The sequence below is a fragment of the Lissotriton helveticus genome, chromosome 7 (genome assembly GCF_964261635.1).
Source record: "Lissotriton helveticus chromosome 7, aLisHel1.1, whole genome shotgun sequence".
Lineage (NCBI taxonomy): Eukaryota > Metazoa > Chordata > Amphibia > Caudata > Salamandridae > Lissotriton > Lissotriton helveticus.
This window is the reverse complement of record NC_136068.1, coordinates 77,131,089-77,156,245: the sequence shown is the minus strand read 5'-3', so window position 1 is coordinate 77,156,245 and position 25,157 is coordinate 77,131,089. Positions and strand designations below refer to the sequence as shown.

Below are 25,157 nucleotides of genomic sequence, written 5' to 3'. Positions count from 1 at the left end.
CATATTTATGCTGAGCTGTCTTCTATTGATATGTACACATTGACTTGTGGCATGAGTGGTGGATTCAGTAAATAGATGTGCTGCTTTGTCATGTTGGTTCAGGAGGTACAACAAAGATTTTTATAATCCCAAACCCCACCACTGTCATCCACATATTGCAAGTATCCTGATACCATGGTGTCTTAAGTGAGCTCATTTTCATTTGAAGATCTTGCATGGGAGAATCCGAGGGTGTTGAATTCCTGACTTCTTTTGGTCTCCTGAGAAAATAGTGTCGCCTTTGACAGTTATCAGATATTTCTGATTGATTGTTGTTCTGATCATCCTGTCTTTCTGGTGCCTTCATTTTCAACATTGTTTACTTTTGTCATTTATGATGCAGCACTGCGTGTAGTATCTAGCACACTGTACTCTTGCCCGGATTACATTTCTTTTGTGTCAACTTTGTGATAGTGAGTCCTTTTCTTTCCGCAGTGATCTAGTTGGACAGTATTTTAAGGCTTATTAGATTTGTGTCTTCCTGTGACAAACTTGGTTCAATGTTTGGATCATAAATACATCCTTAGAACCTTTGATTGATTGTAATTTATGACTGTTGCTGGGTGACCGCTTTACAAATAATTATGGCATAAGCCAGGAGAGTCCAGGCTTTTTCCTCATCTTTCGCTTTTTTGTAAAGATGTCAAAGTTCTTTTGCCACAAAACATTTCTGATTTTCATCTAAACGTGAACATAGATGCACACTCTTACTACATTATTTTTGTTTGATCGGTATATTACATTTTGTACATAAGCGCAAAACGGTATACCATCATATCAATTACCATGTAGTCCACCTGGCCAAGGCGCACTTACTTTTCATCAAAGGCTTCTTGGCATTAAAGCTCTAAAAAGCTTGCATAATTTGAATGAAGCCTGGGCACTAAAAGTGTTACCTATGGAACACAACCACATGCCTCTTAAAGGTACTGTGTAATTCCCAAGCTGGGTGGTAGTCATTTGTGCAAGAGTTGTTACTCATTCATGTCATTGTGTGTATCTGCATAAAGGTTCTCAGAACCAGCATGACTTTGGGCCATTTGTTTGCTTGTTCTAGACTTGCCCCACCCTAAAGAAGTTATGTTTTGGGGGCGTTGGGGGGGTGGCGGAGGGTGGCGGAGAAAGTCTTGTGTAAGACCATAAACTCCTAACGCAGCTTAATGCTATTAAAATACATCTCTCAAAAGATACGTTGTGGATTCCTTTGTTGTGACCATAGGACTGGTTTCTTAAGAATGCGGCACATGTCTCTACGTGGACATGTCTCACTTTTGTCCCTTTTAATTTTTTTTGTAATGTTAAATTACACAATTCCTGTTTTGTCTTTAAACAACTGTAGGGCAGCTTTGGATGTAATTAAAGTGTGATGGCAAATTGTGGGCAATCTTGTATCGATTGGGGGTTCCTTGTTGCCTTCAGTCTCCATTTTAAATACTTGTGAGCACAAGGTGTGTAATAAAAATCTCTAGGTGCAAAAACCGGGCTGGGGTCGCTATATATCCCTGAATTCTATTGTCTATGAATAAGATTCACAGGGTTAACTCCTGCTTTTGGCCCGGTTCCCTAAAGTGAGAGTGGTGAACCCTTGCAATTAGACCTCCTCTGTTTTTGCATCTGGAAGGTGCCACCTATCCTCACAGTTTGCCCTTCTCTCCCTGCACAGGTTGAGCAAGCCTCTGCTCGGGCGACCCCACAGGCTGTTGATGAAGATGGACAGGATTCTGTTTGCCCACGCACATCTGACCCACGCTCCCCCACCCATGGGGTCCTCCGCACACCCTTAAAACCGACTGTAGCAGGTGGGTGTTGTTTTGTCCATGCCTTGCCCATTCCACATCAATCTTAGCAGATTAAAGTTTTGTCTTCACTGACCTGGGTTGCGGGATGGCTGAGCCATGTTCTCATTCTTTTCTTCTCTGTTGCAGAAGCCCTGCACACCTTGGTCAAGCAACTCAGTCAAGCTTTCACCTATGACGATGGAGTCCACCCGGGTATGGAGCAAGAAAAAACACAAGGGGCAGAGGAAGAGGCTGAGCAGTCCTGGGCACCCCTACTGACGATGGAAGATGAAAGTGAGAGGCTTGTGCAGGAGACCAAGATGGGGGAGCAGGCCCCAGACCACATTTCAGAAGCTGAAGAGATGGCACCAGGCCAAGAGCCTCTGGAGGCTCCGGTTGAGCAAACCCCTGAGACACTGGAGACTTCTGACAATGAGTCAAGAACTCAAGTGGACGAGATCTCTCCAGAGGAGGTAGAGCTGGCAATGGGCCTTTTGAGACTGGCTGATATAGGTCTGCCAGCTGAGGGCACTGCTCAAAAGGACTTGCCAATCCTGGATATGGGTCTACCACCTCAGAGCTTTGACCTCTTGAAGCAGGCCGATTCTGGACTACCGGTTGAGGAAAGTCATTACAAAGTCTCAAGAGAGGAGGAGATGGAGTTTGCCCTCGGCCTCTTGATGCTCGCAGATGTTAGCGACACTGGTAAAGAAAGAGGGGCAGAGGATTCTGCAGAGGAGGTGGTGGCTCACGCTGAAGGCATATCTGAGGTCACCAGGAATTTCACTGAGATGCCCAACTCCCCAGCAGAACCTATTGTGGAACCTCATTGCGTGAATGATGCAGGGAAGGAGTATCCCAAAGCAGAACGCTTGAGAAGTGTACACTGCGATGTTCCATCGGAGGTCCAGATTAAGACTGAAGCCATGCCGAGAGCCCGTCTTCTGTCTTCGCCTGCTAGCAAACCTACAGGTGAGTTTGATTTCTGTGATCTGGATCTTTTTGGTAGGTGAGGAAAGAATGTGCTAACCTACTTTTTGAAGTAATCACTAGCATTTCTGCCAAAAGAATTATTTTCTGCCACTTCAGTTGGTTGGGAAGAAAGTAATAAATACACAGATCCAAGTACATGGAAACTATGTAGATGCATAAAGGAAGTAAGTATGAGTAGATTTAAGATTCATTCGATAAACTCTGGTTTCAAGTGCTGTACTTAAAAATGTGAATATTCTTTAAAAAAAAATGTAACCATAGTTTTTCAACATGATTATACAAAGCAATACACATAAAAGGTACTGGTCTATAGTACAAATAAATGCTGATATACAAAGGGATATGCTGTATATTTCTGTTTGCGTATGATGCTTATGTGGGGAAGAGCCAATTCTTGATTCGTTTTCTGAAGATAAGGTGGTTGTCGGTGGATCTTATGTTGTGTGGTGGGGGGGTAAAGAGTTCCATATTCAGGCTGCTTGAACAGAGAAGGATGTGCCACCCATAGTTTTTTTTTCTTGTACCATGGGATTTTGAGGCGAGGTGCCACTTTAGAGCAGAGGTTCCTGTGATGAATGTGTTTTGGGGGATTTTATTCCTGACGAAGAGCGGTCCCATTCCATGTATTGCTTTGTGGGTGATATAAAGCAGCTTGAACGTGGATCTTTTGGCAGCCGGTAACCAATGTAGGGCTTTCAAGGCAGTGGTGATGTGGTCTCGCGGTTTGATATGCAAGAGTAGTCTGACAGCTGACGTCTGAATGCGTTGTAGACTTTTCATAGTCGTTAAAGGTGATCCGTGGTAGAGGCTATTGGCGTAATCGAGTTTGGACAGAACAAGGGAGATGGTTGCTTGGACCCTGTGTGGAAATCCCAAATGGGGAAATATTAGTCGCAGAGTTTTTATAGTGACCAAGCTTGTTTTTGCTAGTTTGTCCACTTGGGAATTCATCAACCGCTTGGAGTCCATGGCCATTCCAAGGTTTCTTACTTCCTTCAATACTTTAGGCAGTGATCCCAGTTCATCATGCCAGGCGGCAAGCTGGTGATAATGTTTTCAATTGCCACACATGAGTATTTACGTTTTGGAAGCATTCAATTTGAGATGGCTCCACGTCATGCATTGAGCCACGGCTCTGAGACAACTGAAAATTGGCGAGTTTCCAATGTCTTTGAGGCATTCCAGTTGAAGGAGTATTTGCGTGTCATCTGCATAGTTCTAGCACGTGGTGTGAAATGAATTGATCAGTATCGGTAATGACTTCATGTAAATGTTGAAAAGCATGGGCGAGATGATAGAGCCTTGAGGGACTCCAGCTTTTGTGGAGTAAGGTTGGATGTTAAAGGTGGGGTATGGATGACATTAGTTCTGTTTCGAAGGTAGGAAGTGATCCAGTCTAAAGCAGTCCCCTCTGCTGGCTTCGTAGAGTCTTTGTACTAGTGTCTTGGTCAACTATGTGAAAAGACAGCAGAGAGGTCCAAGAGTAGTAGCGCAGCAACACTGTTGCAGTCAACTGTATTCTTCAGGTCATACCAGATGGCAAGAAGGGCAGATTCTGTGCCTCTTCCCGGACGGATTCCCGTTTGGAAGTCTGAAAGTATGACATGGTCTTCAATGAATTGTGACATTTGGGCGAAGGCTGCTCTTTCAATGTTTGCCCAGGAAAGGTCCATTTGTAATGGGCCTGTAGTTGTCATGGTTCAATGGGTCCAAGTTTGTTTTCTTCAGTAAAGGACGTTTTGAGTTCTTCTGGAAATATTGCGGTAGTTAAGGAATCGTTGATGATTCTTCTTACTGGATTGGTAGCATTGTCTTGAAAGTTTGCGGTGGACATGGGTCAGAATGGCTGCTGGCAGGCCTGCTTGCTTTGACCAAGTCTAGAAATTCATTGTGTGAATGTGTTGGAAGGAACGTAGAGGCGGAGTTGGAGTATTCTTTGGATTGTTGTTTTGTAGAAGTGTTCGTGCTGGTGCTCAGTCTGTTTTAAGTAAGAGTCCAACGTGTCTGCTTTGTCCGTGTAATGATTTGCCAGTTTGTCTGTGAAATCTTGAGTAACGGCATTAGTTCCTTCTAGGCAATTTGGTTTACGATATTGATGGAGTATTTTATTGAATTCTTTATTTGCACATTTAGCATTTTGAATTCTGTCTGAATAGTACCTTTTTCTTTGCTTTTTTGATAGCTGACTTGTATAATCTGTTAATTTTCTGTAGGTGAAGTTTGTCTTCTTTGTTTTTTGTCTTGAGCCAGGCATGTTGCAGCTTTTTAATTTGTAGATTTATGTCTTATCTCTGTATTTCTCCATGGTGCTTGTTTTCTTTTGTTCTGTTGTGTGGTTTTGAGTGGTATCAGGGTATTAAAGCTTAATGTAGCCACTTATATAGTTCTTTAACAAAATTTGATTCCAGATCTGTACTGGATGTTAGTTGTGTTTCTAAGTGTTCCAAATTGAGTTTGTTCCACGGTCCATATTTTAAGTGAGTCGCTTAGTGTTGTTTTATGTTGGAAAGCAAGCAAATGGTGGTCTGACATGTGACGGGAGTTATAGTATGAAAGGTAACTATTTCTGTATTAACGGAAATTACATCTAGGATATGTCCAGCAGAGTGTGTGGGTTTGTGGACAATCTGATGCAGTTTCAGTGCGTTTAGGCCATTAATTATTGTTTTTTGGATGGCTCATATTGGGTTTGTCAAACCAAATGTTGAGGTCACATAGAACGCATAGGTTGGAGTGCATTGTTATCAGGTTTGAAACCGTATCTAGAAGTGCGCCTGGGAATGTCGCCTTGCTAGGTGGAGGTCTGTAAAGGAGCAGGAAGTTACAGGAGGAAGGCGGCGTAGGATTGCATCTTGTGAGAAGAGACTCCTAATTCTTTATGGAAATGTAGTCCACTTTAGTGATCTGTAATGTTTGCCTGAACACAACAGTTAGACCACCTCCTTTTTTTGCCTATACGATTATGGGTGATCGGTTGATAGCCCAGAGGAATGGCTTCATGCAGGACTGGAGCCACATCATCTCCGAACCACGTTTCAGTTATGAATAGTATGTCTGTTTTTGCATTGGTGAGAAGGTCGTAGATGTGATGTTTGTTTTTAGAGTGATCGAGCATTTTTTAGTAGACTGTTTAGAGGATGTGCTTTGGTGACAGTGAAACTTAGTTTTGTAGAAGCGTGATCAGTATTGTGTGGGTTAGTAGCGGACGTGTTTTTATTGCTGGTATTATCTGTATTAGGATCTCAATCGTGTAGCTGTTCTGTAATGTTATGGTGGAAAAATGTTTATGGTTCGTTGTCAATCACCATGGGCATGGTGCTATGGTGGTGGTTTGGAAACTGGCAGCTCATCCAGTTTTGCATCAACCGTATTTCAGGAATCAAAGATGATCTCTGCTTTACCCAGTGGATCAGGAGTTCTTTTGGCATAAATGAGTCTTTATTTAGCCTTTTATAGAGAATGATTAGTTCTTTCCTTCTTCAATCTCCTTGCGAATAGACCAATAACTTTACAATAGTACTCTTCCTAATTGACTAGAACTGCACCCATTTACAAATTCTCCTTTATATTCATAGTCTCACATTTTATAAAAGGTGCTTGGAGTTGCCTATTTACAGTTTGACTTGCAAATCCTCAGTTCTACCTTGAATCGCCTGCTTCAAGTACAGATGACCATGTCTTGGTTTTTTATATGGCCAGGAGTATCAATGCATGATTGGAACCATTCCACTCATCCTGTTCAGAGTAATGTCATCTTTCCCAGTTGAAAAGCTATATTCCTTCTTCATGATATTTGGGGTTTATGATTTTATCCATGAAAGTAAACCTTTATTCGATCCTGTCCTTTGGAAAAAATTGGCATCAGTTTTAGCCCTTCACTTGGTTATCTTCAGATTTGAAGTCATGGTTAGATCATATCTAGTGTTGGCCAAAAGAGTTGCAGCCATTAAAATCCAAAGGGAATCTCCAGCAAGCTTTGAAAGGGAAAAGTTGTATTTATTAGAACAAGTCATTCAAGGCATATGAAGAACCAATGTCTTGTAAAATCAAGAACTGTCCGGCTATTCGTTCTGTGAGGTATAAAATGGCCAATTTAAATCTTTTAGTTCTCCATTTACTGTTTGATGGTTAACCATTGTTTAATTACCATGTACTGGAAGTCTGAGTCCCTTTGCAGCCGTGACAGGGTCTTCAGAAGGCGAAAGCAATTTTGTCCACATATTTGTTACAGTACTTTTCGAAAATCTATTACCTAATCTGTTACAAATTATTACACAAGAAAATGTTTATACTGTTGTTGGTCCTAACTCTTCTCATTCACCAGTTAGCCACAGAAAATATCAATGGACATAAGAGTTCACTTTTTAAAGTCTAGTTTTTTCATCCTTTATGAAAATTCCCAAACTTTACTAATTTCTTACTTTCATTAAATCATACATATTTAATAGGTCAAGCACCACTTAAACAGTAGATTTAGATTGTTAGGTAGTTCTAATTAGACAAGTTTTTGTAAATTATTTGTCTTGATTTTTCTACAGTTTTGAAAAACATAACTTCTCGTTTGTTTGAAGTACAGTATGGCAGTCAAGTTAATATTGACACAAAAAATCTTCCAAGTTAAGCCTGTTTGTCGGTTTTCATGGAAACTTAATTGATACTTAGAATGATGGTTGTGTTATTCTGGATTGACTCTTCCACATTGGAGGTTTCGGGGGGAGGATTTAATTATTTTGTATTCTGTGACTTAAACACATGGTGTAGTTGCTTTAGTTTCCTGTAATTGTTAAATAATAGGTAGGTGATTACAGTTTGGAAATTATGGTTTTCACAAGTCCCGTGCATCATGGGAACTCATGGTTTTGGTTTTGTTGCATATTGAGGATGTTGACTTCATTATATTAATGCTTTAAATCACCCAAGTATTTCAAAGGGGGATTCTTTTGGATTGTATATACTAACGACTCCAGCCTGTTTTTTACTTAATGCCTCCTTTCCGCTACCCCGCTTGTTCCAATAGGTGTCAAGGCACTCCGGCAGAAACCACGAAAGGCAACTGGAAAAGGTCTTGCAGGACCAGCAGGCCACACACGGTCCCCTTTGAAGATCCTTGGAGACGATAACTCCCCTAGCAATGTAACGCATAGACAGGTAAGACATGAAACACATCTTCGACCTGAAACTGGAATCCACTGCTTGAGTCATTTTAAAACCAGAGTGTTGGGTATTGTATACCCAACCTCTACCCTGCGGGCTGTGCACATCATTTTCAAGAGAAGTCTTCTCCAACACCCTGTGCCCAACCCATATATGCAGGGAAAATACCTGACTTTTTGTTGTTCTCTTTTTAAGGCTGGTGGATATTCAGGTTTTAAGTCCAGAGACTTGTCGTGAGGCATTTGGACATATTTTTGCCTTTATTGTCCGACTGAGCTTTAGCTGGCTGTAACAAATCCACCATGTTGCGTATAAGGAGAGCATGCACAAATCCAAGTTTGGTAAGTTAACACCTCCAAGAAAGAAACTTAAAGTGCAGAGGCTATGCCATATATCTGAAGACAATGAGGTGGAGATGACTGTAGCAAGTGATTGATGGATCTTGCTAATCAGTCGAGTATAAGATGATGGGTGGAATGCTGAACATTGTCAAACACTCACGCCCAGTCACAGATCTGGGTTTCATCCATTGTTATTTAGCTTACCACACCATTCCAGTTGACAAAGCATATGCAAATCATTCTTGACCCTGCTCCCAATGTGAACAGTCCAGCCCGAACTGCCTGGCCAGTTCCTTCCTGGACTGGAAAACCAGCATCCTGAGACCGGTTTTGGGGTATTACCCCATATCAGCCAGGCTAGCTTGAAATTGGTTGGTGGGGGGATGTCTCCATGCTACGGGACCCACATCTGGGCATACTCTTCCCACTTAGGGCAAAATTGCTCCACAAAAAGATAATGGACTGAGTGTTGAACATTGTCAAACACTCATCCCCAGAGTTTAAAATAGAGCCTGATGATAGTGCGGTGTCTGGCTAGAGTTTCAAGATGAGTTAGAAGGGTGGGTCTCCAAGATGGAAGACACCATAACCAGATTAAAGATTTGAGTCACAAAAATAATGTAGAAAACCTGGTGCCTAAAAGTGAAGACCTGAGGATATACCTAATGTTTACTGAATAGGTGTTCCATGACAGAGACACTGAGATTATCCCCAATGTTCAGAGAGCACAGGTAGTGCCATCTAAAAAAAACAAACACCTGCAGTGCAGCATTGTGCATTCAGAATCTCTTTGGGGATAGAAATGCCATTCTGCATGAGATCTGGACGCCTGCTTCTTACAGTTTGGAGGAACTAATCTGCATATTTCTGGACTGTATCTAGAATGTCCAGAAAAACTGGAAATCCTGTGAAACTTTGACTGACTGGTTCCAATTCCTGTAAATTTTGACTGAGACTGCAATGTCTCCCGACCCTTTCCAGTGCCCAGGATGGGGTGGTCGGCAGCAAAGGAAGACCATAGATATGAAGATTTTTGAGCCTATATGAAGAGGAAGAGCGTCAAAGTGATTGGCAAAAGTAGACCTGCATATTAGATCGAAGAAGCAGACCAAGAAGATTGTGCCGTGGGGGGTGTGGGCTGATCGATTTGCTGAGATGATGAGACTTTCATGAATCTTTGAGCATATGTGAAGGTAATCGTAGAGTGCAACATTAAAATCATTTAATTTCTTATCTTCAGCCCAGAGAGCTGCTAAGAGTGGGGTAATGCAACTCGTGTCAATAGTCTGGTGGTAACCCTTTCGTGGTTTTACAGACTACCTACCCCTTAGCCGGAGTATCAGTCCCAGGAGTACACCATATCCCAGTAGCTCTGATATCCCATAAACAGCCAGGGTTAGGTTAGTTTTTTTTTTTGCTTAATGGTTGTAGAAAAACAACCTAAACCAATTAGTTGAGTTGATCTAACCTAGGTTGTGACATAAGGCAGTTTTAGGATGTTTTTTAGATATGAGGGGGGAATCTGGAGAGCATTGGTGAAAGGAGAAAAGCCAGTGTTGCGCACACTCGCCAGGAGCGCCTAACACCAGAAACGCAGACATACCTACGGAAAGCAGCAGCTGATGACAATTGAAAAACTGATTAGAACATGGTAGGCTATGAAGATAAACTTTGTGTAAAACTAGCATCTGGAGTTGAACATTGGGAGCTGGTTGGCCAATCTGAATGCTCAGTTTGGCTATTGGTAATATTAAAGGCCCACAAATGGAGCACTCTGTGCTTCCAGCTTCTAACGCCCTTCTGGTGTGCTGTGGGCAAGCAAGCGCCTAAATTGGGAGCACTGACAGCAAATAGGCTGCCTCTAATTTAGAAAATTGGGAAAAATGGCTGTTCTTCTGCTACTTCAAAAAATTTTGGGGGGGAACAGCCAGTTCTCAAACAGCTCCCTGGGCTGCTCCCCCTTTCTTTTGCTGACAGGGAGGCTAAACCAAAAGCAGAAATTTGTGTACATTTTCTACTACTTTCACCTGCTGTGCAATAACTGCTATAAACTGCATCAGTGCAAAGGGTACTTTAAGAGCTGTGGTCTTAGAATCTCTGAGCTGGGCAGCACCAGGTACAAGTTGTCCAATGATGCAAGCTGAAATTGGGTTTAAAGACCCCAAGACCAAGTGGTGCTACTGGAAAACCCTGAAATAAAAGTGGACCTGGGTGAGGTTACAGGAAGTACTCCTCCACGCTAACCCGATTAGGTAATTTAAGCAGGCATCATTTGAGATGGAGGATCTGGGGAAGCTTTAGCCTTCTTGATAGCAAAGTATTAGAGGATCTCAACAATTTGGTTGGAGAAGTGCATGGGAAATGGTGCTGTTAAGTTTATCTGCCTTCAGTGTAAATGAAAATTATTTGTATCCGTCATCTCTAGTTCTCTGTTCAGGTGCGTCTTAGATTTGTTTGTGATCTACAATTACTATTGCACACATTCGTTATCGCAGACATACTAACAACACATGTATACGCAAAGAGTACAGATTTAATCCAGATCAAGTTGTCTGTCAAGCAGTGTTCGACGCGGTCGTCTCCCTAAAGGATGTCCACTGCCCCATCCTGCAAATTCTGCGAAGTTCAGAGAAGTCCATTCTGCTTATTCAGGACAGCCTATTGTATACAAGGAAAAAAAATCGACTCCCAAATGTGGCCGTGCGGATGCGCAGGATCTTGAGGAATGCCTTATTAGCAGACCTGAGTCATCTGGAGGGTTAGTAAGGAAAGAGTCTGGAATGGAGATAGGTAGTGTGTACCTGAGAGCTTTGTGTCAGACAACAAAGCATTAAAATGTCCCTGGTGCAACAAATGTAAAGCTTTTAAGATGGGTGCAGAGGCAGACCAAGAGGGGAGGTTGCAGATCAGGCGTGCTGCAGTATTCTGCCTACCTACAATTTGGACAACCGTGTCATTGGCTGCCACAAAGCATAATCAAGGCGACTCGTGATAAGTGTCGACTAATGTCTTTCTAGAAGTCGAAAGAAGCTAAGACAAGACCGAAGGTGCATAGTGGCGATGCAGGTGCCATAGGTCGTGCTAACCTGATCTGTCATTGAACGAAAAGAGTGTGATCAAACTTAATGCCCAGGTTATTTACAACCTGAATTGGGGCAGGGCCAAATTTCCTGAGCCCCCAGTCTGCCGACCAGAGCTTCCGAGCCATGCCTAATAGTAGAATCTCCATTTTTTTCGCTGTTCAATTGGAGGCAGTTTTTGACATCCAATCAAATTTCTCTCATACAGCTAGCAAACTGTGACTTAACTAGTTCAAAGTCGCACCCACCGTAGATGAGAAGGTTGGTATCCTCTGCGTATGATACGGTCTTGAAACCGCATGATCTTGTGATTTGTGCCAGGGGGCTATATAGATATTGAACAGTGTTGGGCTCGGGAAGGAACCCTGTGGAACTCCTTTATTGATTGGCAGAAAGCAAGACTTAGATCAGTCTAACAAGATGGTTTGGGCTAAGTTAAGGAAATTCCTGAGCCAATATAATGCACTGCCATATATCACTGTGTCATACAGTCAGTGGGTTAAGATTGCATGGGAGACTGTATTGAAACCTGCAAATAGATCTAATAATACCAACATAACAAGAGTACCTGCATCTAGTGACAGTCTGATGGTGTCGCTGAGTGTCACGAGTGCCATCGCCATACTCCCGATTGTGAGGGGCCCAAGATATTGTGGCTCTCCAAGAAGGCAGCAGTTCTTTATGTACGTGGGTTACAAGTATTTTTACTAACTCGGGAAGCGAAGAAATAGGACGGTAGTTAGAAGGGATTTGTGGGTTGGCGGCATGTTTCTTTAGGATAGGAGACACTTGAGCAGACTTCCATTCTTCCAGAAATTTGTCGGAGGCGAATGATAAATTATAAAGAGCCAGCCCTGAAGGCCAATAGTGGGCACGGTACAAAATAATCCTGGGAGGACATAAGTCCGCAGGAGAATCAGATTTTACACAAACCATCATATTCCGAACCTGTTCCAAAGATCATGGTTCAAATTTATCACGAACGTTGTCGACATTAACTGGAGGCTAGTTAAAATCAACTACATCCTCCTGCAGGTCATGGTTGACTGGAAATTAATATATAAACATACCTACCAACCTCTATAGAGGCAGTTTTTTGAGTGTTTGATGTGGCATCCTGAGGAGATTTTGAGGTGGAGTTGTCAAAATGGTGGCTACATTTTGTAGTGAAGTGGAGGTATATCTTGTAGTCTGGGTTTTATGATACAAGTGTTGGGACTGAGAGCCCTCTGATTGCAGGGGGGGTGGGGGCAGAATGTGTTAGTTCTCTGAATAGAAAGCTTAATGAGGAGATTTAAAAATACACTCTGGGATTGGTTTAGCCTTAGATTCTTGTTTAAGCTGCAAAGGTCTATCACCCAACCAGAAAAGGCTGGCTCAGCCTACCGCTTTTCCAAGTTTGAAGTAGCACAGAATTGAGCGTTGCAGCTCTCCAAAGGTGCAAGCCTTTCAAAAATTAATCGCTATATAAGGGCCTTTTTTTAAAGTGTATGTCTTTATTTTTATAGTATTATAGCATTATTAATAGTATATTCATGTTAATATTTTTTTTCAAGTATTACACCATGTTTTAGTCGAAAAATGTAACATTTTATTATAGCTCATTCTCTTTACTGCTATTTAGGGCTTTAAAAAAGATGTTAACAATTTCCCATTGTATTCCTCTTTCAGGTGAAGAGGCACCCATTGTTGTCGGACAGTTCAAATGAGCGTCTGGAGTCCACGCACAGGCCCCTGAAGCTAGTCCGCAGCTGGGAGGGTGTCCACAACAAGGAAAATGCGCAGTACCCCATGGTGGACAATTAGGAATGCTGCCACGTAGGGGAGGCAGATCTGGGGACATGTGCCAGAGACCCATCCACCTGCTCCTACTGGGGTTTGACAGCCTTCCTTTCTGGATCATTAGTCTGTCTCTGAGCTCCACCTGCGCCTCAGAGTAATATAGCAACTGGATGCTTTCTCTTGCCAGTTGACTTGTGCTTTATTCATGGCAATCTCAGTGCCCTGAGCAGCAGCATGTTTCGTCCTCTGTAAATAATACATTTGTTCTGTAAATAGTCCTTATGTTGTCTGCATCTGTGGCTGGAGCACTGTCTCCGTCTTTGGTTTTCCAAGCAGTGTGTCCCTCTGATCTGGTGCTGTCTTTCAATGTGTTTCTGATTCGCGAGGCCTCTGGGCGTCTTGGTCACCTGCGTTCTGTAAATTCTTCCCACACCCCTGACCCATTTCCCCCAACAAACCAGCCTCTTCTCCGGACTGCTTGATTAGCTGTTGTTCTTTATTCCGTGAGCTATCTTAACCCTTGTGTGTATAGTCTGTTCTCCTCTCCCATGTCCTTCTGTACATCTTTTTTGCTGTCTTGCTTAACCCTCTTCAACCTTCAGATTCTAAGTACCTGACATATTGATCACTTTATGTATAGTTCGCCAAGAGGGCGCAATTTTGATCTTAAATGGCTTGACCTATAAATTCTTAAAATAAAAAAAAGCATTTTATGTATTGAAATTGCTGTTTTAGAAATGACAATATGTATGGAGACCACAAATAAAAGTAATTTTACCCATGCTAGCAGTTGTATGCAGTGTTCACTTCACAAGGTGCATGTTTCAAACGGGAGGTAGTTGAAGGCCACGCGCACCCTTTCTCCATCCACTTTCATGAGATTTTTGTTGGTCTTTCTTCGCGCAGTGATGGCAGCAGAAGCAACTGATGTAGAATGGATTCTGGTTGTTTTCGATTTCCCTCGCCGTGCAGTGGTCTTTCACTCCAAAACATGATGAAAGACGAGCTAGGTTGGACCAGTCGGGGCGCTTTAGGCCATATATTTGCTTAGATATTGTTTAGCTTTTGAGACTAGGCATGGTTTGAGGCCTATAATCCCTCACATTCTAGGCGAGTCCTATTTATATCCCAATCGGTTATAAAGGAAACTCATAGCATTTTATGATTTACGAATCTCTTACTATGGCGCTGTTGCAATAGAATCTAGAAATGGCTGCTTGGAGCAATCTACCTGCCCTAGCAAATCCAAGAATTGAATGGAACACCTGAGACTAGAATTGTCCAGTCTAGCTTGCCACACTTTGTAACCAAGAGCACTGACTGTTGAGGGTAAGCGCTTTATTCGGACCTCCCAACATGGCTGGCTCTGATTATGTAGAGTGCCTTATCATGAACTCCCAATGCAAAATGGCCATGCCATGACAACCCTTGGCGATGCAAAATGGCCATGCCATGACAACCCTTGGCATAACATTTAGACTTGCGTTAAATAGGACCAACTCTCTACCCTCCCCGGCAATGCCCATCCCTCCCCCATCTTCAGGGAAATGGCACACTCCCTCCAAGCCACGTCTCTTACGCTCCAACACTTAACCAAACCGAGGAACCACCTCTGCGATGCATGAACATACATCACCCTCTCATACACATGATCACCGCAGGAAATCCCAACGTCCCCTCCCTGAGGCACAGAGGCTACGTAATTGGAATCGGTGTGCCAGGGTCTGCATTCCTGCTTGCTTGGATTTTATATCTAGGTTTACACTTGCAGTCCCACAAGATGGACCAGAAGTTCCCATGATGGCGACTGCGCTCACAGGCCGCTTAAAGTTGTGCCTTGACGCTTTGTGCGTGGTCTTCAATGAGGATGGTGTATCTTTTATTAGAACATTGGAATGTTGGGAGCTCTTTTGAAAACAATGGAGTGCTCCGGGCTTATAATGGCTGGTGTAAGCCTGGAGCTCCAGCATTCCAATGCTTCTTTGTTCACAGCTCTGGCTGTGAACAAAGGCTTCAGGGAGCCTGAGGGGATTCCAATCCCCTCACGTTCCCAAAAGGCTTTATTTTTTTTGTTAGAACATTCTGTCACTAGAGGACAGAATGTTCTAATAGCATTGTAGCCCTTCGTAGATGGGCTATACCGCTATTAAAGTCCCTCTCCCTTGTTAAAGGCCCTCGCCTTCGGCTCGGGGCCTTTAACGCTGGAGAGGGCCTTTAATAGCCAGTATAGCCCTCTACGGCGGGCTATAAGGCTATAGTATTGTACCAATACCAATGTGAGCTTGTTAATAAGTTTAAAGGGCTGGTTCATTAACAGGTGTCAATGCAGATCAGCTGAAGGAGAAGGCCAGGGACACAGGTTCCCAGTTGTAACCTGTGGTTGGTAGATTGTTTATTCCTTACTCCGTGGCCCACTAGCAAAGGGTGTCGCCTGGTAGTATATCTTGTTTGCAATCGATAAGAATTGTTTTGGATGAGCACCTCTTGATTTCAAAGATCTGGGGGTGGGGATGAGTGGCATGATAAGCAAACTGATGAGATAACTTCCTTGTTATGGAATCCAAGGCAGGTTAATGAGTCGTAAGGGTAAAGAACGCATTCATCCTGCACAGCTGCGTGACTTTCAGTCTGAGTTGGCGAATGGTGGGAGAGATGAGTTGCTAACGGCAACATGAGAAGGTCCATCTTTAACCTAGGAGAGACTCTTCACTCCTTTCCATCTCAGACCCTGTTTCCCCTTCTGTGCTTTTCATTCTCATTCCCATTGCAGTCAGGTCTTTTGATAGATACATCTGCCAGTGGATTCCTCACCTTGTGAATATCCCCCTGCCTCAGCAGCATTCGGAGCTGCTGACGCAGGGGGATATTCACAAGGTGAGGAATCCACAGGCAGATACTGTATCTACCAGAAAAAGCGTTACCGAAGGTAAGTAACTTGTTTGTTAGGCTGATTAACTCAATGGAAGGAATGAAGGCCGCATAGAAGGCTGTAAGTTGTCATATGGAACGGTGTGTCCGTGATGATCCAGATTAGTGACCACCCTGTTTTAGTCTTTTTTAATTTTTGTAATTTTTTTTTTTTTTTTTTTTTTTAGTATTATACCAACCTGTAGTCGTGGTATTCAGCAGTGAACAAGCTATATAGTTGATCATTTTAGCAGCTGTTGGGTATGTCCTTGGAGACTAAATGAATATCAAGCCGTTGTTTTTTATTTTTAACAAACTGCTTTCTGGGGGCTCAGCTTTTTTTATTCATTTTAAATGTAAAATTCATCGAATTATTTGAACGGCGCTATCAGACTGGTGGTCTAAAGTGATCTTGATGAGTTGGCATGTAGTTGCATGCATCACTCACATAAAGCATCCAATACCAAAAGTCAGTCCAACAAGCGCGGATGGTCTTATGGGTAATCCACCTATGTAAATTTATGCTAACCGCATAGATACAAAATCTTTTTTCACTCAAGGCTTTGCATTTTTATTGTACAGAAGCTAGCTATTTCTGTCTGCTTTTAAAGATCTTAACACTGGTAATGATGTGTTCCACTAACACGACAGATAGCACCTGTGCAAACGTTTTGATTTCTTTGGGAAAAATTCAGATATTTGCAGGCATTAACGGGTCAATTTAGTTTTCTTTGGGATGGCTTTCTGTTGGATGCTTATGTTCTGTAATCAAGCTCTCCTTTGATCTCTTGCAATGTGCACTCCACGTTAGCTCAAGTTGGGTAACTCGTTTACTTTTATTTATCTTTGGCAATGAGTATGCGGAGTGTTGCCATTCTGCAAGTAATATAATCGTATAAATTAATATTGTTTTGTTTTCATTATGCTAGCTTTTTCCCCAATGCACACAAGGTTGTAAGTGTATTGTTTATAGAAAAACAGAATAAAATCTAGCTTTCTTAGTTGGCTTTGGACACATCAAGTAAGGGTGACCTTGTCGTGTTTTTTTTTTTTTTTTTTTTCTTCTTCCGTACGTCCAGTTTCTTTTTAATAACCCCCCCCCCATAAAGTGGGTTATTAGGCACCCTAGCAACAGGAATTGGAAGTGCAATAGGTCTTGCGTTTGTTGGAGTTGGAGCTATAGGCATTGTAAATGCCAATATTTTTTTCCTATGCAATAGATATGCCCTCCCTGCCTTAATAACTTAAAGAACTCTGTAGTGGGTGTTTGCTTCTTTTATATACAAAGGGCTGTACTGACCTGATGTGATGAGAGAAGCAGACATTCGCTCCAGGTGTGCTGGCTTTTTTTTTATTTTTTTGGGCTACCAATCCTACTTAATTGGGGTGGGCTGGTATGGAAACAAGGGCGGGGGATGGCAAGCAACGGCAGGAACAGAAGCAACGCAAAGGTGAGTATGGGTTAGACGAAGAAACACAGGGGATGACACCACATTGGGCGGGGGGAGGCGAAGCAACACCCATTTTGTATTTTTACTATGGCAGAATTGCTTGTAGTTCTTTTCTGTAACTTATATTCTAGCGTAATACACATGCACATCTCCCCAGGGAGTGTTTATCTGTTGGTGCATGTTAGATTTGGGGGTCTCTAATTGGCACAGGTAGGTACTTGTGACAAATAGGGACCCTTGCCTCTAGTCAGGGTAAGGGGGTACACTCCTAAAATAACCCCTGCTCACCCACTTGGTAGCTTGGCACGAGCAGACGGGCTTATCTCAGAGGCAGTGTGTAAAGCATTTGTGAACACCTACAGTAATCCAGTGACAACACTACAGATGGACGCCACACAGTTGTATAGTAAAAATAAGTAGTCTTTATATAGATTTAACACAAGAACATAAACGACAAAAACCCACAACACTGTACTTAAAATGATAGATTTAGCTTAGTTCTCTTTAGATCTCAAAATGCGACACTTTGAGTCCATGTATCTTAAGATGCGACACGCAGGGCAATGAAAGTGTTGCAAAGATGTTGCTGCATTAAAATTTTGGTGCAGAGAAATAAAGACGGTGTCGACTTGTTGTTGCGATGCGCTTCTCCAATGAGTCTCGACTCGATGTGTCAGCTGCAGCGGCGACACCCATGTCCCGTGATGGGACGACAACAGCTTTGGCGGCGACACTCTTCTCCGACGTTGCGAGACGCTTCCGCGCAATGCGACAACAGCTGTGGCGACACCCTTGTTCCGTGATGCGACGACAGCAGAGCCGATGGCAGCATGCTTCTCCGTGGATGCGAGGCGCTTCTCTTGATGCGGTGCAATACGACGGCTACAGCGGCGACATCCATGATGCGACGGCAGCAGCAGCGACGGCGACACGTTTCTCCTTCATTGAGAGATGCTTCTCGTGATGCAGTGCAATATGACAGCTACAGCAGCGACATCCAAGATGCGACGGCGATACGCTTCTTCGTTACAAGACGCTTCCAGCTCCTTGCGACACGCAGTCCCAAAACAGCAGCAGGCACTTCCAGAGAACTCTTGGGGAGCTGGGGGTTGATGTCTGTTGTCCGTGAGACTTCAGCAGGAGGCAAGCTCTTCTCTCAAGCCCTTGGAGATCCTTTACAAGTTGAATAAAGTGCACATAAAGTCCTTTCGCCTTTCTTAAGCAGTCAGGCAACCACTGCAGGCCCATCCCCCAAGCAGCACTTCAGCTTAGGGATAGTCTCTCCTCAGTTTCTTCTGGTTCCACTCCTCAGCAAAGGTTTCTTCTTGTTTGTCCAAAAGTAATCTAATTTCTTGGGCTCAGGGTCCCAATATTTATCCCCCAAAATCCTTTGTCCTCTGAGGGCAGAGGAGCCTTTGCCTAGTCCAAACCAGTTCTGGAGCACTCTGTTGACATGACTTCTTCTCTCCTTTCACAGTGCAGGGCAGAGGCATCAGACACACCACAGGGGGTGAAGCCAGCATTGTGGAGGGAAGGCCCAGTCCTATTCAGGTCCCAGGTGCAACTCCTCCCTCCCATCTAGGTGCAGATCTCTCTATTCACCACTGGGCTGACTCATCCTGTCTCCTGGAATCCCCCAGCCCTGTCACTCAAACTCAACAAGGAATACACAACCTAGCAGAGGCAGGCTTGGATAGTAAGACCAGAAAATACCTACTTTCTAAAAGTGGTATTTTCAAACACAGAATGTTAAAACCAACATCACTAAAAGATGTATTTTATCGTTCTGAGTTCAGGCATACTAAACTCTAATTTCTACCATGTTCCCAGGGTCAGTTAGGATTATAAGATGTAATAAACTAACTGCCCATTCTTGCCTATAGAGAACAGATAGCCTTGCAATAGTGAAAAACGAAAATGGCTGTAATTCACTATTAGGACATGCCACGCACACCAGGGCTTGTCCTACCTTATACTTACAATGCACCCTGCCCTTGGGCCTACCATAGGGGTGTCTGACATGAAGGGAAGGGTTAGGGACTGGCAAGTGGGTGCACGCAGGCTCTGCGATGGCAGACCCTAGACACACTTTTACAGGCTGCTTCTGTGGGTGGCACAACCAGTGCTGCAAGCCCACCAGCAGCATTTGGTTTACAAGCCCTGGGCACTCCTGGTGCACTGTACTAGGGTCTGACAAGTAAACCAAACCAGCCAATCATGATATAATTAATACATATATCAATTTACAATAGGGAGAGCATGTGCACTTTAGCACTGATCAGCAGTGGTAAAGTGCCCAGAGTCATAAAACCAACAAAATCAGGTCAGACAAAATACAGGAGGAAGGCAAAAAGTTCAGGGATGACCCTGCAAAAAGGGCCAAGTCCAACAGTGCGTATGCTGTAACTGGGGCAGCAGTGCATACTGGGCAGCAGTGCAGGTGATTTTTGTGGGGGGGGGGGGGGGGGGGGGAGAGCATCTGGGAAGTGACTAAAGAGGCTGTGCTTGCCCTAGAACAGGGAGGTCTCCTCAAAGCGTACGTTCTGACGATGTAATAATGCAAGCAGCGCGCGGAAAGGAGCCTGCACCATGATCAAAAATGTACATTAAGTGCTTGAATACCTTTGGTGCGAGATCCCGCTTTAATAGTCCTCAAAATGAAGTTGTACACACAGGGGGAGCTGTAGTTGAAACTGAATAGGAAAGCAAACGAGTAGGAAACAGCCGGCCAACAAAAAGCAGTGCAAGGAAACTCCCTTTCATATAAAAGCAGTGGTGCAGAAAAGACTGAAGCGATGACAGGAGGAAGTGGGTGCAAGCAAGAGGCAACAGATGGCCAACCAAAAGGATCAATATGTGATGTCTCCTGGGTGGGAATCCAGTACCCAAAGGCGGGACAGATAGACAGTATTGACCAACCACAGTAACGAAATTAAGACATGCAGGCCAACCAGAAGCGCTGGGCATGTTGAGAAGCCAATAGACTGAATACAACATGCCTAGCAGAGCAGCGCATACGCTGGCCAGGCTCAACCCCAAAAAAATATATATTGTAGGCTGATTGCAACAGATCATGCAGTAAACTGCAGATCAAGGGTCGCATCTGCCTCGTGTGTCTATGCATGTTTTAGGTTGTATTACTGTACCACACAGCCTTTTACCACGGATGTGTTTTGTGTTTACCACACACATGCCTTTTTAGGTCTCGCCCACGCAACGCGCAAGCGATACTTTGGTTTGACCTCTTGAAATCACTCCGGGCTTTTCTTGAAACTCATGCATGTTTTGCACAGTTTCCTATCAGTACTCATGCATGTATGACGTTTCCCTTGCGGGAGCGAGCAGCAGCACTATCTGTTAGCAATTATCATGCTCGCTCCTGCAAGGTAAACGCTGTACATGGACTGAGCCTGTAGCATCGCCCCCAGGAATTCGCCTCTGATATCTCCTTCCTACCTGCACATCAAACACGGCTTCCAACCACCCTGCCCGTCAGCCCTTCCAGAAGGCAGAGCCACTTATTGACAGCCCTGCCTGTGAAAAGAAAAATTTGATTTTCTAGAGTTTTCCCTGCCTTACCCCTTTATCACGAGTTGCACATCTTGAAGCTTTACACTTGTTCGCCGGCATTTATGCACCGGGAGGTATTTTACTATGTCTGCCGTGGCGCTGTTTTTCCTCTGCCTAGTTGGGGAAAAAGTACAGTGGGGCCTGTCTCCAGGGGAGCCCTCTGCTGTGGTCTCCGGGTGTACTGCGGTAGTGAGATAAATGAAGTCGCAATCACAGGCTCGGGCTGAGCCTCGCATCCACGTTGTCAGCCGTCCAAGAGGCAGCCCGTGTTTGAGAGGAGTTTATTTACAACCTCTCCAAGGCCTTCCGTTGTTTTTTTTTGTCTTTTGCCCCCAGATTCGCATCTTACCGTTTAACGCTTCTTGAGATGTATATCCCTGATTCGTGATAGAAATAGCGTTCCTGTGGTTTATAAGAATTAAAACAAACGCGTTAATTGCAATTCTGCAACAGTAGTATTTTGTAAAAGCTTTTTTACAGAGTGCTCTAAATGTCAAGCCTGCATTCATTCATCAGTTGGTTATGTTCCTCGTTGACGTTGGCTCCAGTGATTAAAAACTAACATTAGGGTGTTCTGTTCAGTTGCCTCGCCTCAGCTGGTACGTGCCGCCAAATGTAAATTTTACGGCTTACAGCTAACACAGGATGCATCAAGTGGCTTGCCAGAATGAAGTCATCTCAGTATTTTGATCATCTAGGAGTTGTTAAAGAACCGCATGTCTGTGGGGGGGGGAGGAGGAGCTGCGGCAGAGGTGGAGTGCACAATGCAGCTTAAGGGAAATAGTTGCCTTTAGAGATGGTAATGAGGAATGTGGAGATACGCAGATAACCACGAACGTGTGAATGAATACCCTGCTGGCGATATATGGCCATAGTTTGTATTTCTATCATTGAACCTCCTACAAGATGCACACCCATTGTGAGATCTGGGAATAGGCAGGTATAGTATGATTTGCCCAAGATCAAACAATTTGATAGAGTTGGAGACCCGAGATTGTAATGCATTTCGGTACTGCTGGTTTCAAAAGGCTAGCGCTTTGTGTCCATCCTGGTGAAAAGGCGACGAGAACGGGCACAGTCTAGCCACCCTGTCAAGATAATATTCAGTCCCGGTTTCTTTTTGCTACAAACTTAATACAACTTTCAGATTCACTCTAGATACTCACAATCTTATATAAAAATCGGAAACCGAACAGTACCTTTTAAGGGCGATTGCCTAAGAACATGCAACTTATTCAAATGGAGATACTGAGATTAAAACTCACATTTAATAACTTTTTATTTCCCGCACATTAGGTAAAGCATTAAATTCAGGATTATATGTTAAGTATAGTATTGGTATCTGGCCACCGGAGTGGGTTGCCCACATTGTTAGAGGTACTGTCAATGTTTTTGTTAGTAACACTGCCTACCTGTATCATATCTCCCCCTTGGCGTAGCTAATAGGTCTCGCCTTTGTGACCTTATAAGTGTTTAGTTATCCAGCACAATATCCTTGGTGCAACAACATCAACTGTTGCATGGCTAAACACTTATAAGGTCCCAAAGGCGAGACCTATTGGCTATGCCAATGCTTGTTTTGCCAAGCTGATGCCTTTACTACCAAGATAAGAATATTTAAGGTGTGTGTGCGTGCATATATGTATGTGTGTGTGTGTGTATGTGTGTGTGTGTGTGTGTATATATATATATATATATATATATATATATATATATATATATATATATATATATATATATATATATATATAAACATTTTTACATTTTTTCTTTTTGTTTAAGCATTCTGAGTGCATGTGATTTCCACTCCCAACTCCCCTGTCTGTCCATGTAATTTTCTCCCACCACCCACACTAATGTTGCTCTTTCGCCCTTGTGCTTCTGTCCCACGCACTCCAGGTTGCTCTTTCACCAGGTGTTTCTGCCCCCGTCCCACTCCACACTCTACGTTTCTCTTTCGCCTTTGTGCTTCTGCCCCCCACGGTGTACGCTGCTCTCCTTCGTCCATGTTTCTCCCAATTGTTGCTTCTCCCCCCTTGCTGTGTTCACTCCCTCCCACTCCTGTAACCAGATCATCCATTATATTTTTAAAGCGCTCCGAGCTCCATTTTCAAACGGCGCTTCGCTACTTTTTTTTCGTTTTGAACAAATGGGCCTGCCTACAAAATGACACTCTACTCTTATCAATGGTTTTTTTTTTACGACCTGGTGCACAGCAGCCACAATGCTGTTCCACATGGCTAAAAACATTAACAAAGCCAAAAGGTCCCATAGGCGAGACCTATTGTCTTTGCCAGTGCTTTTGAATTTTTTTAAAGGATTACTTGGTTTGTGATGCACTTGATACAGACAACCAGTGTAAGGGTATGGGGGCTGGTGTGAGGCAAGCCAGAGGGAGGACCTGACTAGCATCTGCATTCCGAAACATCTGTAGTTTGTAGGATGATCAGAGGGGCTCCAGGCTATTGTTTGTTTAGAGTAGTTGAGGAGAGATGGCCTTTCATTTTTGAGGAAAGCATGGGTATGGGGACTTCACATGTAGACTTTCTTTGGAAACATGATTTACCTGTGATAATAGGCGCTCATAATGGCCTCTTTGTGGCGACGGGAATGTCCCCTGCATGATATACAGTCGTGTCTCCTGCCCTGCTTGCGAGGAGTGCATACCTGTGGTCCCATTATTTTGGTCATTCTTCAAACAAATCCCATCTGTGTGCATTGACCTAGGCCAGGTCTTTGACAATGCTATTTTCTGAACCTAGCCCTGATCCGAGCGGGAGTCGCCAAGCGCCCCATCACAGTGACGGAGGACCACCGCTTGTGTCATGGGTTTCATACGTGAAGAGGGATGAATGCAGTATACAATGTTAGACCATGTGAGAGACTGGCTTTTTAGCTGTGCCTGCCTACCAGTCCATAAATTTAGACGTTACACTGCTTACAATGAACCTCTAATTCTGAAAACATCCAGTGCATTTTGCTTCTGCATGTGTGATGGAAGCAGTAGTTTGGAAGCCCACAGCCTGCACCAGAGTACAAGATGGAGAAGAAGTTGCTTTCCTTCAGACAGCATGTGTGTGTTGTAGGCATCTCCTGGGTGGGAGTGGGAGTTCTAGACACCATGGAAAGTAAATAGGAGCCCAGCTTTCCTAATAAGTGCCATTGTCCCTCCTGATACAATGGGCTGTAGTTGACTCTGATTGCAGCTGTCGTTTGGTGTATGGCTGGGAGTACAGTGTGAGGCCGGCAGTATATGTTGATAGGGACAGGAGCACTTTTAAGTGGAACAGATTCCTGTATCTTCCTAATCTCTGTTAGGAGGGGTCGTGAGCAGCTGGGTGCAGGCTGCTCACACCGCTTAGTACTTCTGTGGTGGACATTCCACCTTAAGACTGTCCTGCTCTGCAGAGCATCCTTACAGACCTGGGTCAGACACATGAAAGAGGAGGTGACCCAAACCAGCTCCACAGCGCAGACCTGAGATGCACAGCCTCAATCTGTGAAGTGGTGTAAAGATGGGAGCACAAGACCCACCTCGTTTGTTGTGGGCTCTTCTACTGGGGGAGTACTCCGCAGAGTATTCAGGGGTTGCGAAGTGGTCAAGGCTTGTTGTTGCACCGACAGCCAACTCCCCGGAGGGGAAGGAACCTTGCATGGAGTCTGATCTGAAGGAGGTACTCACTTGACTATTCTGGGTGTCAAGACATCCTGTCTGTGAGCAAGGAAAGGAAGCGCCAGCCCTACAGGAGGAGTGGATCGTGGAAGCGGCTGCTGTAATTGATCCTGGCGTAGGGCCCCATCTAACAGTCCAGTGAAGCAAGAGTGCAGAAAGAATTGAGGTACTGCTGGGTCAGGCAGAGCCCCTGGAGTGATGTGGCCTGGATGAAGCCGTGATAGGCTCCTGCTGGTGGCCTGCGTGCCGCGTAAGTGCACTGTGACACCACACAGCTGCCGCGTGTCACTGGGTTGGAACTAGTCCTGAAGACTAAGTGATAAGAGAGGTAACGTGGCGGTGCCTTTTGAAGAGTAGAGGTCGCCCCCTTGGGGCACTGTGCTGAAGAC

At 44.0% G+C, this 25,157-nt stretch overlaps 1 protein-coding gene across 2 annotated transcripts in view; it reads left to right on the top strand.

The window, feature by feature from the left end:
• The window catches only part of CDCA3 (cell division cycle associated 3), a 28,831-nt gene extending 14,878 nt beyond the window's left edge, over positions 1–13,953 (top strand). For both annotated transcript variants that reach the window (XM_078651519.1, XM_078651520.1), the window contains exons 3-6: positions 1,703–1,838; positions 1,965–2,789; positions 7,828–7,958; positions 13,057–13,953. In XM_078651519.1, coding sequence (XP_078507645.1) covers positions 1,703–1,838; positions 1,965–2,789; positions 7,828–7,958; positions 13,057–13,191 — 1,227 coding nt within the window. In that variant the 3' untranslated portion in view covers positions 13,192–13,953. The remainder of the gene's footprint in view (positions 1–1,702; positions 1,839–1,964; positions 2,790–7,827; positions 7,959–13,056) is intronic.
• The last annotated feature ends 11,204 nt before the right edge of the window (positions 13,954–25,157 follow it).